General features: G+C 49.8%; 5 protein-coding genes across 5 annotated transcripts; 2 read left to right on the top strand and 3 right to left on the bottom strand.

The window, feature by feature from the left end:
* Window positions 1–134: 134 nt before the first annotated feature.
* Window positions 135–6,583, bottom strand: Aspvir_002055 (AP-1 complex accessory protein LAA1; the record flags this gene model as incomplete). Its single annotated transcript, XM_043273656.1, has 6 exons — window positions 135–1,700; window positions 1,757–2,058; window positions 2,107–2,338; window positions 2,395–3,672; window positions 3,725–4,084; window positions 4,136–6,583. The coding sequence occupies 6 exons, from the start codon at window positions 6,581–6,583 to the stop codon at window positions 135–137; spliced, it is 6,186 nt and encodes a 2,061-aa protein (XP_043129591.1).
* Window positions 6,584–6,755: 172 nt separating this feature from the next.
* Aspvir_002056 (post-initiation translation factor DPC29) lies at window positions 6,756–7,731 on the top strand (the record flags this gene model as incomplete). The annotated part of the gene is made up of 2 exons (XM_043273657.1): window positions 6,756–7,050; window positions 7,106–7,731. 2 exons carry the CDS (start codon window positions 6,756–6,758, stop codon window positions 7,729–7,731), a joined length of 921 nt encoding a protein of 306 aa, XP_043129592.1.
* A 280-nt stretch (window positions 7,732–8,011) lies between these two features.
* On the bottom strand, window positions 8,012–10,398 carry Aspvir_002057 (Mis6 domain protein; the record flags this gene model as incomplete). Its single annotated transcript, XM_043273658.1, has 4 exons — window positions 8,012–9,109; window positions 9,165–10,192; window positions 10,262–10,365; window positions 10,394–10,398. 4 exons carry the CDS (start codon window positions 10,396–10,398, stop codon window positions 8,012–8,014), a joined length of 2,235 nt encoding a protein of 744 aa, XP_043129593.1.
* A 605-nt stretch (window positions 10,399–11,003) lies between these two features.
* On the bottom strand, window positions 11,004–13,096 carry Aspvir_002058 (CLPTM1 family protein; the record flags this gene model as incomplete). Its single annotated transcript, XM_043273659.1, has 4 exons — window positions 11,004–11,324; window positions 11,377–11,862; window positions 11,921–12,985; window positions 13,052–13,096. 4 exons carry the CDS (start codon window positions 13,094–13,096, stop codon window positions 11,004–11,006), a joined length of 1,917 nt encoding a protein of 638 aa, XP_043129594.1.
* A 369-nt stretch (window positions 13,097–13,465) lies between these two features.
* Aspvir_002059 (short chain dehydrogenase/reductase family protein) lies at window positions 13,466–14,847 on the top strand (the record flags this gene model as incomplete). Its single annotated transcript, XM_043273660.1, has 5 exons — window positions 13,466–13,746; window positions 13,802–13,887; window positions 13,943–14,110; window positions 14,163–14,233; window positions 14,293–14,847. The coding sequence occupies 5 exons, from the start codon at window positions 13,466–13,468 to the stop codon at window positions 14,845–14,847; spliced, it is 1,161 nt and encodes a 386-aa protein (XP_043129595.1).
* Window positions 14,848–15,025: the final 178 nt, after the last annotated feature.

The following is a 15,025-nucleotide window of genomic DNA, read 5'->3' on the forward strand; positions in this document are numbered from 1 at the left end:
ATCCCAGTAATTGTCACATTCCAAGTCATCATGAAGTCATGTGCATCATGGAAGACGTAAGTTGGCGGACAGCAGAGATACAAGAGAGCCAAAGTGGAATCACGGAGAAATCGACGAAGAGCCAGCCGGGTCATTTAAAAATCGAATCTGAGCGCAATACTCGGCATACTTTGCGATGCCTCTGACTGCGCACCGCTCGTTTCAGCTCTCCCAGCGCCCGTTCCAGGATCGGAACTTCGAAGAATTTCTTCAAGAAGACTCTTCTGATCTGGCTTCATCGAGGCTACAAGAGCTCGGAACGAGGCCTGATCCGCTCGAGCAAGCTCCAGTAGATGAGCGGCAGTTTCTCTGTATACCGGATAACTCTCACGTTTTGCGCGCGCGAGAAGTGCGGACATAACCAGGGAGAGTGCCGTGGGCAGTTCACTTGCGGCAAAGGTAGTGCTGGTGGCGTAGGAGACTAGCGTACGTGCAATGACTGTCCTTGAGTTCTCCGGGTCGCTTGGAATCTCCCCTTTGTCAAGGGGACAACCGACTAAGAAGGCTATGAGACGGGGAAGGAGATACTTGGCAATGAGGTCATCGGTTGGTGATCTTGGTGTAGAGGTAAGGAGGATTGAGCGGATACAGCCTGCAGCGACATTGGCAAGACCGACGTCCTGAAGACAGTCTAGGAGCTCGTTCAGGACACGAGGGATGGCAGGATCTTGAGGAGGCAGGATGTGGCCCCCGGTTGTCAGCAGGATCGTAATAGCAAGGAGTGTGTTTTTGGCACACGGTAGGGATGACTCGGACTCCCGTCGCTGAGCGATTGTCAAAGTAGTAAGGAAGCGTGTGAGACAACCGCGCAACTGGTGAGAGACGACGGCGAGATCCTGGGGTTCGTCTGACGCGGAGGTCTTGGGACGGCTGATGCCATGGATAAAGTGTTTGAACGTCGGAAGAGCCTGAGGCACTACCTCCGCTTGACACAGTCCGGTCGCCAAAATGGTGGTAAAGATGTGCAAAATGCATGCATTAAGGTCATTACGGATGATGGAGGGAAAAATGGAGGCAACTTGGACCAGGGATGAAAGGGCTAACCGAATCAGCGACAGGGAGTCATCCGACGTCAGGTTGAATCGGGCCACAGAAGTGTTCTCACGCAGATTCGGTAGCAGCCCAGCCAGAACAAGGATGATACTTCGCGTGAGCTCGAAAAGCTGCTCGATGTCATCGGAAAGATGGTCGCTGCGCGCATCTCCGGCCTTAGCTGATGGGTGGTCCAGTGAGAGGTTTCGCGCTATTTCGACAATCACTGTCTGGATGGGGGTTCCCTCAGTAAGGGCGAGCCGGTCAAAAGTGTCCATCGTCTCGGAAAAGATGGCATCCTGATAGATAGCATTTCCAGATATGACAGGTCGCAGAATCCTCTTGAGCGCTTGCAGGATATCCAAGCGCTGAGATGGCGTCGTCGACTGGTCAACCAGAGCTTCGAATGCCAAGCCAAAAAGTACGAAGAAGAATGCTACAGGTTCGTCGCGGTAGTTGATATCATGTTTCTTGTCCGCCGCTTTCCCGTTTGGCATGTTTGCTTTTTCTTCCTCGCGGTCTTTGGGCTCCGTTGTCTTTCCGTCCAGGGCGTCGAAGACGAAATCGATATCCTTCTCGACCAGACCGGCGATCGCGTCGACTAGGCTAAGCCAGGAATCTTGGTAGAACTACGGTTTTTTAGGGTCAGATTTGTCATGAGCAGGCCTGTTTTGACTGGACTCACCTTCAAGAGTGTTTCCCGGTTCAACGCCGCGTACACCTCGTCTAGGTCCGTACTTTGGGGGCCAGTGCCCAAGCTGCCTGAGATGTCCGGTTCGAATCTTAGCCGAGCATATTCTTGGAGAGAAGAGAGCCACAGCGGGGTGAGCGTCGCGAGATAAGGTTGAACGACCTCGTTCAGATAATCCTGGTCGATGCTTGCGATCTGCAGCCGTGCCCAAGCGGCAAACAGAGCCATCTTGACCATGACTTTAGCGTTGGAATTGAGACCTTTGAGATCTCCAAACTCCGTCGCGTCAGGATTTTCTGGAGAAGTTTAGCATTTTTTCAGGAACTCTTCAACTACGCACTTACTGGAGAAGTTTTCCAGTCCGAGAACCAGGACCTTCAAGATCCTGCCCATCCGTTCTACATTTGTCACGATACCAGTTGCGATAAAAGTCGCGGAAACGTTGATTGCCTCCGATGCCAATTCTGGAGATGAATCAGCAGCAAAAGCCGGCGTAAGCGCCGATCCGATCTGGGCTTGGTACTGTTCGAGGAGAGACGCCTCTGCAAAGTCTGGATCAGGAGTTTTGCCGAACATCTGTTATAGGTCAGTCATATCATCACCCTGTTGAAAGAAGAACGAGAGCCAGTTACCTTGAGAACCTGATCGATAATCTTCAGCCCCCAGACTCTCAGTTCTATGACATTTGCAGTGGACGCTGAGAATGCCATCCGGACAATATCTCCAACCTTGTGCTGGAGGGCAAGTTCAGCAGGAATTGTTTGATCAGGCAAAATTGCCTCCTGGACTGTCGCCAACAGCTGACTCAGACAACTCATCACGAAATTCCGTGTCTGCCATTTCAGCAGCTCCTGACCGGCAACAGTTTCGTTTGCAGTCTCCGACTGTCCTGCCCCAGCAATTGCAGATGCGAAACCTGCAACCTCGTCGTCTGGCATGTCATTGGCGGCCGTCTTAACAGCAGACGTTGCGGGGATGTCCTCCACTTTCAGTCGAGCTTTGGTCAACGTATTCTGGCARCGCTGGATCCATTGCTCAGTCTCTGAAAGGGCGGTTTGCTGCAGCCAGTCCAGAATCATATTCTTCAGGACCCGGTTATCAGGCGTATCATCATATGCAAGCCAGATCTGCTCTTCGAGACTTGGCGTCGCTGCTCGAAGGACAGAAGTAGCATCTCGCTTCATGAGATTACTCAGTGCACGAATGGCCACATCCCTCATCAAAGGGTTGCCTGCACACAATTCGTTTTGGAGACGCCTCACAAACCCCGAAAAGTCCACAAATCCCGGCGCGTACAGTGACATGTGATCTAAGCACTTGGAGCTCTCAGTGACCAGAGCCGGATTGTCCTCCAGTTGAAATTGCCGCAGAAGCGTCAGAATCAGGTTTCGTGTTTTTGTGATGTCTTGAAGATCAGGGCCGAGGACATTGATCAGTGAATCGACGCAACGACTTATTACGACCGGAGTTAGGAAGGTCATTTCGATGTTGGATGTTGCCAAGCTTGCGGCCTCTTCATTGTGAGTATCGGCGTTGTATAGCTGAGCAAGCATCCCGAGCGCGCTGGAAACAAATGGTGAAAAGGTCAAGCCTGCGGAATTGGCTACTCTTTCTAGGCCCCCAAGCGCCCAGAAGTGAACGACAGGGTGGGGATCATTGCAAAGTGACATTAAGACGCCAACAATCGTCTTGAGGTGCAGGCCAGCTGCCATACCACCTACTTGTGCGTGAATGCATCCCAAGGCTGCAGCACAGCCCGCACGTGCATTAGGCTCCCTGTTATCAACAATAGTATCGACCAACCAATTGAGCTGTGTAGTCATAAGTGTGTTTCCAGCACTGTCACAGAGGCGTCCAAGTGCTTCAGCACCAATTGTTCGGACAATTGGATCTGCGTCAATGACGAATTTCTATGGTTGTCAGCTAGAGAATAGGTGAACGGAGGCCCTCAGCATGTCTCACCTGCAACAGCTCCTGCAGTACTTTCTCAGTAACAGGATTGAGCCTGCCGGGCGCTGAGCCACTGTCCTTGGCAGTGGCCTTCAGCGCATGGAGTAATGCTACCGCAATGTTAACGATCATTGCAGCCTTGCGGCCAGGATTGCGCTGAAGGCTCTGAGATGACAGGAACGTTGCAATCTGTTCCATAGTACTTTCTTGTACCTTAGGGGCGTACAAGCGAATAGCAACAGCGAACAGTTCAATCGCAGCATTGATGACCCCGGTGGCATGCGGGTCAGCCAAAACACTGTCTCTTTCACTTCTCGAAGAGTATAAAAGAAGAGAATCATGTTCGCTAGCTTGGCAGATAGGGAAAGTCAACTGCCATCGTTAGTTCCGAAGCGCGTGCTTACTGGTAGATGAAATACTCACGGCGTCGTCGATATCTTGGTCAGCTGAATCGACAGCTGACCAAGCAGGACCATTGTCTTTGTCCTGTTTGCCTGAGAGGGTTACACGGATATATTCCCTTGCTAGTCCCGTGACACCAAATCCAAAATTATCGCAGAGATCCCAGAGAGTCTCAAACTGAGCGGTTGCAGCCGCTATCGAACTTTCTAGCGGAGCAGGTTGGGTGTATTCTGGATCGGCAAAGGAGGAGATGGAAAGACTCAACAGAGTAGTCTGGGAAATGACATCGGCGTGGCTGAGAGGATGGACATCGATCAGCTTAGAGAAGCACTGCAGAACCCGTCGCCGGACCATTGTGTCCAGATCATGCAATTGCAATGAAGGTTGAAGGCGTTGCGAAAGATCTGCAACAGACTTTTGCCGCGGAAGATCATCGAGAAATTCCACCGTGTTTTGTAGCATGGCAGCGATTCTTCTCGCACCATCCGCTGTGATCAATTTGCTGTTGAACTCCATGAATACCAACAAGGAACCCAAAGCACATTCCCGTACATGTGCAAGGAAACTCATCTCTAGATACCCACGCTGAGCGATATTTTCCTTGCCAAGATGCTTGGGTAGCGCATTTTTCCAAAGTAACATCAACTGGGACAGATGAATTTTCACGAAACTTGGTCCGAGGGGCATCAGACCTCCGATCAAAATCCATGCCACCTGCACCTGTGTACTTGCTGCCCGAAGCTCTGATTTGCCGCTCGTCTTCAGCAGATCAGTCGCCTGAGTGAACACACGGGAGAAGACATCAACAGAGCCGTAGAGTGGTTGCAGCCGAGAAGTACTCAACATAGCCGACAGTCCGTTGGCGTATCCAACACAGCGGCGCGGTGCCTGCCGGGGGGTAGAAAGCTGTCCAATTTCTCTACTTAGGCTGTTCAAGCAGATGGTCACACAGGATATGAGCTGATGCGGGCAAGCAAGGACAAAGTTCCTCAAGCAGTGCGCGGCGTGGATTTGAACGGTGTAGCTGGGATGAGGGAGGACTTGAAGCAATGCCTCGCGACAAGCTTCTGCCAGAGAGCCGAATGCAGAACCCAGGGACAATGTCAAAGAAGACAATGCACTCAGAGCACTGGCAAGTGTGTATTTGCTGGGTTCGGGGCGCTCCTGGAGGACCTGAGGATAGTCCTTAAGAATTTCGTTGATTAACCACTTAGCAGCATTGAGCTGGCTATTCTCGCGTAGAGTTTCCCGTCCAACTGTCTCCTCCAGAATTCCTTTAACAAATCTCCGTGTCATTAGGAGTCTGAATCGGTTGTATGTAACGGTTGGATGGTTCAGAAGTTCAAAGAGGAGATGATTCGCAATCTGCCCGTAGCGCTCTTCGACAAGCTTGTCGCCTAGACTGCGCAGAACATATTTGTAACACGCAGCAATACCGGCTCGTGCGCGATTGGAAGTTGTGCTTTTCATATACTGAGTGGAAAGTTGGCGAAGAAGATCCGGCAGGAGGAAGTATAAACCAGGCTCTGCTTTTTTGGAAACCGAGGACTCGGAAACTTCAGCTTCATCTTCGTCCTCTCCGGGTCTAGGCGCGGGCTTTTTAGACTGTCTCTTCATCTTCTTAGGCTTGGGAACGGCTGTGACTCGTGCATCTGAGGCGTGCAATTTCACCAAGGCTTGCGCCAGACAGGCCGCAGCAGCGTGTCTAACGGGCGCAACATTGCTGTCAATCACTTTCCAGATCAAAGTCTTCAAATGATCAAAGTCATTCGCATTATCGAAAAAAGGTGTTGTTTTCACCAACTGCTCGAGACAACGGCATGCGTGGACCTGGACAATAGTGGACTTGTCGCTGGTTGCGGCATTGCGAGCCTGCTTCCAGATATCCCGCGCTGTTGCTTCGTCCACGGGAACTCCTGCACCCACGACAACCTTGCGCAAGATCGCCAAAGTTGATCCCCGAAGTCCGGTATGGTTGCTAGAAGACTTCAGCAGTTTGAGTAAGCCTGATACCACAATTCCCGATTGCGCAAATACACTCTCTCCGGCGACCGCGAAGACCTCCCCCAAACAGTGTGCCGCAGCGAACTTCGTCTTGAGCTCCGCCTCATTTTTGCCTGCATTTAGTATACCAAGTAGGTCGGTTACTGTTTCAAAGAGTATCCCCCGATCCCCTTTGCCAAGTATAGCGCCAAAAGATCGACCTAGGTTATTGCGGATAACACGAGTGATCGTTGGCGACGAAAGAGTCAAGATCTTGAATAGTTCCTTCTTCAAGAACTTCTGTTGGGATGACACGCTCGCCGAATCTAGGTCCGAGATATATTGTACCAAGTCCGAAGTGAAGGTGAGAAGGTAGAGGTCCTGCTGTTCGGAGGGAAGCGCATGGAGCATGGTGATGTCCAGCTCCGCACGAGGGGCCGCATTGTCGGAAGGAGTAGCTGTTGTTGCGTTCTCAGAAGAAGACATTGAATCCGACTGGCTCTATCAGGCATTCCATTAACCATATATCAAATAACAACAAAGGGAGACAAAATTTGAAAATTAGTATATGACTGAATCAGCCCCAGCTATGTTCCCAGTTGATTGCGTTGGTGTCCCCTTAATCGGGCAGTTGACCCCATCACCGGCCACCGGAAGAATGTCGGTCCGTCTCCGCATGTATACTTGCGCCGTTCCTGAAGAGCAAGTTTTATACGATTCTGCATTTGCAGAAAAGTCAATGGCGTCGATAGTGAGTCAAAGGTTGTTACTAAAGCAACGTCGCCGGGCGGGGCAATCGGTATGCGAGATCTGTCGGAGTTTCTCCAGCGGCGCCCCGTTGTTCGCCGGTCACAATCGATGGTCACAGATCAAGCATGACAAGGCGAAGAATGACAAGGCAAAAAGCAGAGAGCGCCAAACAATCGCAAAGGAAATTAGCAGTGCCACGCAGAGTGCGTGTTTGACAACGAGTTTGCCGATGGCCAACGCATGCTAATGTTTTTGCAGTGTGGGGAGCCGATCCCAAGTTCAACCCCCGACTAACTCTTGCCCTCTCTAATGCAAAACGTGCCGGTATACCGAAGACTGTGATTGAAGCAGCTATTGCCAGAGGTCAGGGAATAAGTGTAACCGGCGAGGCCCTGGAGTCGGTAACGATTGAAGCCATCTTACCTCATTCTGTTGCGGCGGTTATCGAATGCCAGACCGATCAAAAAGCTCGCGTATTACAAGACCTCCGGTATGCTATTAAGGATGCCGGCGGTACTGTTACTCCGACGACATATCTTTTTGAGAAGAAGGGCAGGGTCATATTTGAGAAGAAGGACGGCGTGAATACGGACGATTATTTAGACCAGGTCATCGAGGCAGGGGCGATTGATGTAGCGACGGATGATGAAGGCCGACTCGTGGTCTTTACAGAACCAACAGAAACGAAGAGCGTGGGCGAAACGCTCACAAAAGTGACCGGACTCACTATCGAGGAACTTGACATAATCTGGGATCCGAACAAGGACACTATGGTGGAGTTGAAGGAGGACGAGCAAGTCAAGGAAATTGAGGACATCCTGAGTACTCTTCGAGAGGATTCTAGTGTTCAAGATATTTATCTGAACACATCTACGCAATTTTGATGACCATCAACACAGGGACCTGTAATATATTTATAGCGAACGAGCCTCACGATTACCCTGGCAGCCATGGACATATAACCTACCATGACGAATAACAGATCCTCTCAATAGAAAATTACTATATTGTATAAATATCAAACTCTGAATTGTCAATCTGCGCCGTCTTGGTGGTGATCGACCGCCCAAGGGTATTATCAAAGCAAAATTCAATACCTCTCTACAGAATATCTGAAACCCAACTAAGGCTTCCAAGTGTTCTCAACATCGGCCAATATCGAAATCATTCCTTGCGTAAAGCTTTCATCGTACTGCGCATCAAGTTCCCAATTCCACGGCTTCCTGTGGCGTCTAGCCAGTCAAGCATACGCACCCTGTACTCCTGCCAAGTCAACTTGACACCACCGTCTTTCTCAAGTGCACTCAGTGCCTTCTGGGTCACGGGTTTCCTCAATCTGGGCTTGCCATCGGCGATATTGTTTTCTTCCTCTATGCCAGCGAAGCAAGCGGCTGACATGTTGCAGAGGGCTATATGATAACTGAGAGAAAAAATGGAAGATAGGTTGAAGAAAAACGAAGCCTCGCGCTTCCTGTCTCGGGTTGCCTCGTTCAATTCCCGAGTGTATTGTGTGAGTGCACTCGTCGTTGCAGCTGGCAGAAGACAGCCGAGGGCGTTTGGATCGTCGCCATTGAGCCCTCGATTTCGCCAAATCAGATTGCAGACGTCCATGACGTAGCCGTTGAATTGGCCCACCAATTCAGTCGGATACAGCGAATCTGTAGAGTTTGGTATTTGAAGAATTTCGGAAGTCAGAGATGTTTCGAAGGACATTTTGTAGCTGGCAAGGACGGAGCTAATGATGGAGATGCTGGAGAGAATCGGTGTGAAAACGAGAGTGTAGACTGTCGAAGCTAGAGGAATAGTAAGACGGATCTGGCCATTCACAGACGCAAAAGAGAATAGGTCGGCTAGAACGCAGTAGAACTCAAGGACAGACAGGGCGACTGGTTTGTGAGGTTCCATATTGACGGTATTGGACGGCTGTACCGAAAGACTCTCTAGTATTGACAATGCCAGCAGTTCCGCATGTGTGATTAGGCGACCTAATGGTTTTGATTCTGCAGAGACTGAAGGTGACGTCCTCAGCTTCACACCCCATTCCCGAATAAGTGAAGAGTAAAAGTCAAGAATGACTGTCATGGAGAATGGTCCGCTGGCCAGTATGGCAGCCTCTAAAGGAGTCAGAAAGTTGGCTCGTAAAGTATCGAAGTCCTGGATTGGGAGGTACTCAAGAAGACTGAGAACCTCTTCTTTGTTGTCACGGCCGTTCCAAGACGGAAGATATTGTCTTAGAAAAGAATGGACTGACGCAGGAATATCCTGTAACAAACTGCGAGTCAACAGGTGTACATCCATGAGGCCAAAGATAGCATACCTTTGTATAGCGCACATAATTTACGATGAGACTCAAGATGTAACCTAGAGATTCTGACGTGCCTAGTTCTTCATCTTGAGCGTGCTCCAACCGTTCGTCAAAAAAGCTGCTCAGCCAATCATCTAACCGGAGCGTCGCAGATTCCGGTTGAGCCAGAGATAGATATTTCTGAGCTATGTTGTCTGCCATTGCGGATATAATCTGGTTTGGAAGCTCAATCCGGTCGAACTTTTCAACCAAGTGGTCGACGCTCCGCAGCTCTTCTAAAGAGGTACGGTTGGATGTCACTCTCGATGTCTGGAGAACAGGAACGATCACTTCCATTTTCCCTCTCTTCGCCGCTCCACGATGAACTACTTGAAAGGTTAATGACTGGGCCGCTTGTACTTGCTCCAGATTTCTGTCTTGAAGAAGCCTTGCGTGACTAGTCCACTCGTGGTCGGGATGCTTGAAGACCAAGCCTCTCCGTCTCAAAGCGCCAAGGTCACCCACGATGATGTCTGGATAATAATTCTTGAAGACGTTAAGCAAACTGATGAGTTCTTTTTCTTCCACGCCGGCTGTATTGACCAGTTCCATAAGAGCTTGTATCCTAAAGGGCTTGACGTGCTTCCGCCTTGTGATCATTGAAAGTATATGGCATAACGGCTTGCGGAGACTGATCATATCAAGGTGATTGAACAGCACTGCATAAAGTTTGGTGAGGTGCGATCTGTCCTCGCAGAATTCGTAGACGAGGATGAGCCATCGCAGCAGGGAAGCCTGTGTAGCAGGACTCGGCTTGTTCTTGCTGGGACCGAGGCAACACACGACCTGCGTGACAACCTTGGAAGAGATCCTGTCTATCGGATACAGATTCTTTATCAAGGTAGTAATTGTTCCTTGATCAAGGTAATTATTTCGTGTCAAGATGTTGATCAATCGCTCAACTGCAGATGGGCTGATGCCGCTTTCATAAGCGTTCGAAGCGATTGTTTTGGCCAGTTGACCGGCATCAGTGTATCGCTTCTTTGAGGGTACATAAGCAACTGCAATCAAGCATTAGCAAGAAAACCTGCGAAAATCGACTGAAGTACGATAAAAACAGGCAGACAGACCTGCTTCTAGATGCTCAAGTGCATCAGGCAGGCTACTCGGCCTGGGCTCTATGCCAGACGGGCCTAACGAGTTGTTAGCGATGCCCACAATTTGAGGGACCTGGCTGTAACATACTACCTTGTGGATCGGACGACATCAATTGTAGGATTTTCACATGAAGATTTGATTCAATTCAATACTGCCGCGTTTCCTTTCTGGTTGGCAGTATCGCGCTGATCCACGTTTGTTGGGGTTCTTCGCGTTCCGTCGACGTCTCTGCGCGCCAAATGCGATATTATGCGAAAGTCCTTGTGCCGATACAAATCGTCTTCTTGCTAAAAAAAAGAAGAGTCGATTTGGGAATCTGTCTGAATCACTTGCAGGTCAATGCAACGGTTCCTGACTTTGTATCCTCAACCGTGCATTCCTATGGGTCGCGGGAATTGTGAGCTTAAACCGAATCTGGCGATCAGCCATATGGTAGTCTACTCCGGAGTATTGCTCATATTTAAAACGGCTGTCCTTGAAGTCGAGAAAGTGTCTTACTTGATTGACCTACGGGTGGCCTGCGCTTCGGTAACGCGGATCCTATGGTTACTCGATCTGAAAGATTAAAATATACCGTTGATGAAGGTTAAAGCTCATGAAGGAAAATGCAGATGTTGCTGATGGCAAATTACATCTAAGCTTTCATTCGGGAGTTACGGGTATATAGCTCCTCCCGCATCACACAAAAGAAACACATTCCAAAGCAAGTTATCCTTACTTCCTCTTCCGTGTGGACTTCTCAGCATTGTCCCTTCCAGACGCTTCAGACACCGCTTCCAACTTCTTCTCGGATTCGGCTGCTGCCGGCTCCTCTACCTCCACATCGCTATCGCCACCTTGTCCGAATTCATTGACTCGCTTGTAATCAACCTTGTACTTATAGCTCTGGTAGAGCCAGATGAAGAAAATCACATCATCTCGGAGAGTGGCAAGCCGGTGGAGCCATGGCATCTTGACCGTAAATGCGAACAGATCATCGATGAAGGTGTTGAGGAATTTGTACGTCAAGGCCTTGCCAGGCATATGAGCAACAGACTGTTGACAATATTAGCTTCATTACAGTGGTATGAATCAAAGGGGCACCAACCTTCAGACGGTAGTTGATATAAAGACTGGGGACCATCATCAAAAAGCCATATGCGTAAACGCTGCCGACAAGTGTTTCAATAATGTAGGAGTACCACGACTTATGTGTGTTGTAGATCAAGCTGTAGGCTGCATATGCACCGAGGAGAGGCACAGCAATGATATAGAGCCAGCGGAATGCAATTTCATCATACTCCTTGGTCTTCTTCTCAGTTTCCGAAAGCTTGTGCTTATCCTCGAATACCACAACGTAAGGAAGGAAAGAGTAGAAAGACCCCGCTGGCGGTGAACGCAGACGCACATTCACAGTCTTGGTGATCTTCCACGCCTCCAGTAAGATACCGAAACCTTGACTGGCAAGGATCATCCAGGAAGTGTTTTCACTGTTATCCATCAAGTAGAGGAAGATGATCATTTGCATGAACACGTTAGCCAAAATAGTGCGGACTGAGGTCCCAACAATGTCCTTCTTCTTGCGCCAGTGAGACTAGAGTAGAGCCATTAGATCGACTTCATACTGTGGTCAAGTGAAAGGAGGAACCTACAATGTCGTTCTTGAACGCCAAAGTTTCAAAGATCATGTGCAGAATCGTAACCACACCAGTTGTACCAAGCAACCAAATGTTCGTGTCAAGGAGGACTTCCTTGACCATCTCAAACTCAGAGCCATCGCCGCCCCCAGGCACGGAGCCTCCAAATGCGGCTTGCCGGGCGCTTGCCTTTGCATTCTCGTCAACACTTGCCATCATGCTAAACTTCCAGTTGGACAGATTGTTCAGAGTGATCCGCAAAGGCATCGTCTTTACGGTAGAGTTGAGCTCGGTCATATGGCTTCGGAGTTGCCAGAAAGTATTCAAGAACACGATAGGGTAGTACCAGCCATTCTGACCAGAGGCATCTCTTGCGCCGGTCGCCTCGAGTTGCATGTGATGACGAATAGCAGGGTGTACTTGGCGGTATTTCTGAACTCCAGAATCAGGAATCAGAGATACCGTGAAGTTGGGGTGATAGTAGGAGGCAATAGAGACATCCGGGATGCTGTTGTCTTCTTTCTCCTCCTCGACATCGTCCGAGCTGGCAAGCAAGTTCTTGAGCTTCTTGACCTTTTTCTTGGGAAGATAATGGTTCAATGGGCGGAAGAAGTGCACGGCACTATCTGTGCTATAATCCTTAGCCGTTGGGTCGAGTTGGTGTCCAGTGAGCGCAACATAGAAATGCGCCCAAAGCGTTCCATTTTGCTGGACTTCCCTGGGAATCTCGATGGTCGTCGCGATTTCCCTGGTGTCACTGTAATTCCCGATCGTGAAGTTCTTCTCACTGAATACAAGAGAATCCGGTGGGAGCGAGCTGAGAGAAGGAAGGACAATGGAAGGCGAGACATAGATGCTGATATCAACGGCGCTGTTTGGGGGCCAAATTGGAGCAACGGTATCGGGGATAGGACTGTAGTCGGCGATTTCGCTGCGAGGCGGACGAGCTTGGAAGGAGGTCAATTCGCCAGGCTTCGCTCCGGATCCAGCATTCTGTGACTTGTTTCCGAAAAATTGAGTGATGAGAAACTGCACCAGCATAAAGATAGCGAGACCCTGAAGAGCACCCTTCAGGCCGGACTAGAAGGACACGAGTGCACGTTAGCTTATCAAGTCCTGCGAGCACTGGTACAAATGAATACATACGCCGCCAGACTCCTGCTGTTCCCTGCGCTGTCTCTGTTCTGGCATCGTGATCTGCTGACTAGAGATTGACGATGACAGAAAAGAGTATTAGTCCAAAAAGGAGGGAGGGGAAAAGGAAAGGTAGAGCCGTAGACGGACAGCCGACGGTCGAGAACCGAGCTCGGTCCACCTTGGCGGGCCTTAGGCCATTATTGTGGTAGCGTTCTCGCTCGGCGGAGGTAGTCGATGATCAATGATGTCGTCTCCGAACTTCATTCTATGCAATCAATACTGTGCTTAACCTCATATATCTCTTGGCTGTACTGAGGTAGATCTCACGCCAATCTACTCTCGCAGCAATCTGATTCAATCGCGGCTTCTAGGGGACCGTCCGCGATGGGCTTGTCTGGCGCTTGAACTATCGGCTGCGACCTAATGACGGACAATCAACCCTCCCCTGATTACTCCCGACCACAGTTTCCTGCCCATAGCGAACCGCGAGTATGGATTCTCACTGCAGGAGACTCGCCCATTGGGATATCGGTCACCCGCCAGATTCTTAAGCACGGAGACTATGCGCTAGTTGGACTGGCACATACATACTTGGACCGGGACGAATGCCGTCGCAAGGAGTTCGGGGACTTCCTGGCTGAAGTTGAGAGTCACCGCGACGAAGGATGGGTGCAACGCTTCAAGACAGTCCCTTTGGATATCAGGTGCGTACGTTTTTGACCCTGAATTTGCTGCTCAGAGCTCACGTTCGACATGAAGAATGATAGGGCAATGTCAAGCCTTGGTCGCCGAGGCAGTCGCAGCATTCGGCAAGGTAGACATCCTACTCTGCTGTACTAGCCAGAGTAAGGAATCCATTCTACTGTTTTCCGAGTTCTGTTTTATGTACTGACACGCCAGAAGCCCTTGTCGGCACGGTAGAGGAGCTTGCAGCTTCTCAGCAAACCTTGAACTTGGTCAAGGACCAGTTTGAAACCAATTACTTCGGCCCTCTGAACATCATCAAAGCAGCGCTACCTCATATGAGGAAGCAGAAATCCGGTCATATCATGATTCTTTCTAGCATTAGTATGATATTCCTTGGCCCCTATTGCTCCGATGCGACTCTAATTTGGAGTAGCTGCCCACATCGGTACACCCGGCCTTGGAATGTACTCCGCCGCTGGCTGGGCCCTGGAGGGATTTTGCGATGTAAGTTTTTGGCAGAATGCACATTTCTTACATTCTAGCTAAGAAGTCGCATTATTTAGAGCCTTGCATACGAAATCGCTCCATTCAACGTGAAGCTCACAATCTTCCAATGCAGCATTGAAATTGGTATCTTGACAAATTTGATCACCAGTGTGCCTCCCATAGTTCCAGCGTACTCTCCTGCCGTCAATCATGCCCCTTTGTTCCGTGGCATATTGAACAGACTGATTCCTCGTCTGCCCCACCAACAGACTCGGCACACGGAGAACGGATCCCAAAACCCAAATCAAGTCAGCTCTGCCGAAGAAGGGCCCTTTTCCGCACCCAAAGTTTTCTCCATGCATCCACCGCTAAGTTCCGCACATATGGAAGTCCTGGTTGAAGAGACTGTGTACGCTATCACAGCCATCGGTGGCCATGAGAACCCACCTTCACGTCACATAGTGGGACAAGAAGGTGTTGCAAGCGTCAAAGAAAAGCTCAAAACCGTCAGCGAAGAAATGGAGGATTTCATCCAAGCAAGCTTCGCCGTCGATTACGCTGCCGACGGTGGCCCCGGTCCGTCCAAGGAAGATAACATGGTCATGGGAGCAAACCACAATGAAAAAGTTTGACGTTTGAATCGCGGGTCCTCTCAAATATTGCTAAAGCGCTTTTTGTGAGACTTCAACTGCTATTCCGTTCGGTAAAAAGTAGCTCTTAAGGACTCCACGTAAGATTGAGGACAGCACCTGGCCGAAAACGATTATGAGGAAGTGACCGTCAATGCTCGCATTTCAACTCGTAGCCAGC

Source organism: Aspergillus viridinutans (assembly GCF_018404265.1).
Source record: "Aspergillus viridinutans IFM 47045 DNA, scaffold_10, whole genome shotgun sequence".
Lineage (NCBI taxonomy): Eukaryota > Fungi > Ascomycota > Eurotiomycetes > Eurotiales > Aspergillaceae > Aspergillus > Aspergillus viridinutans.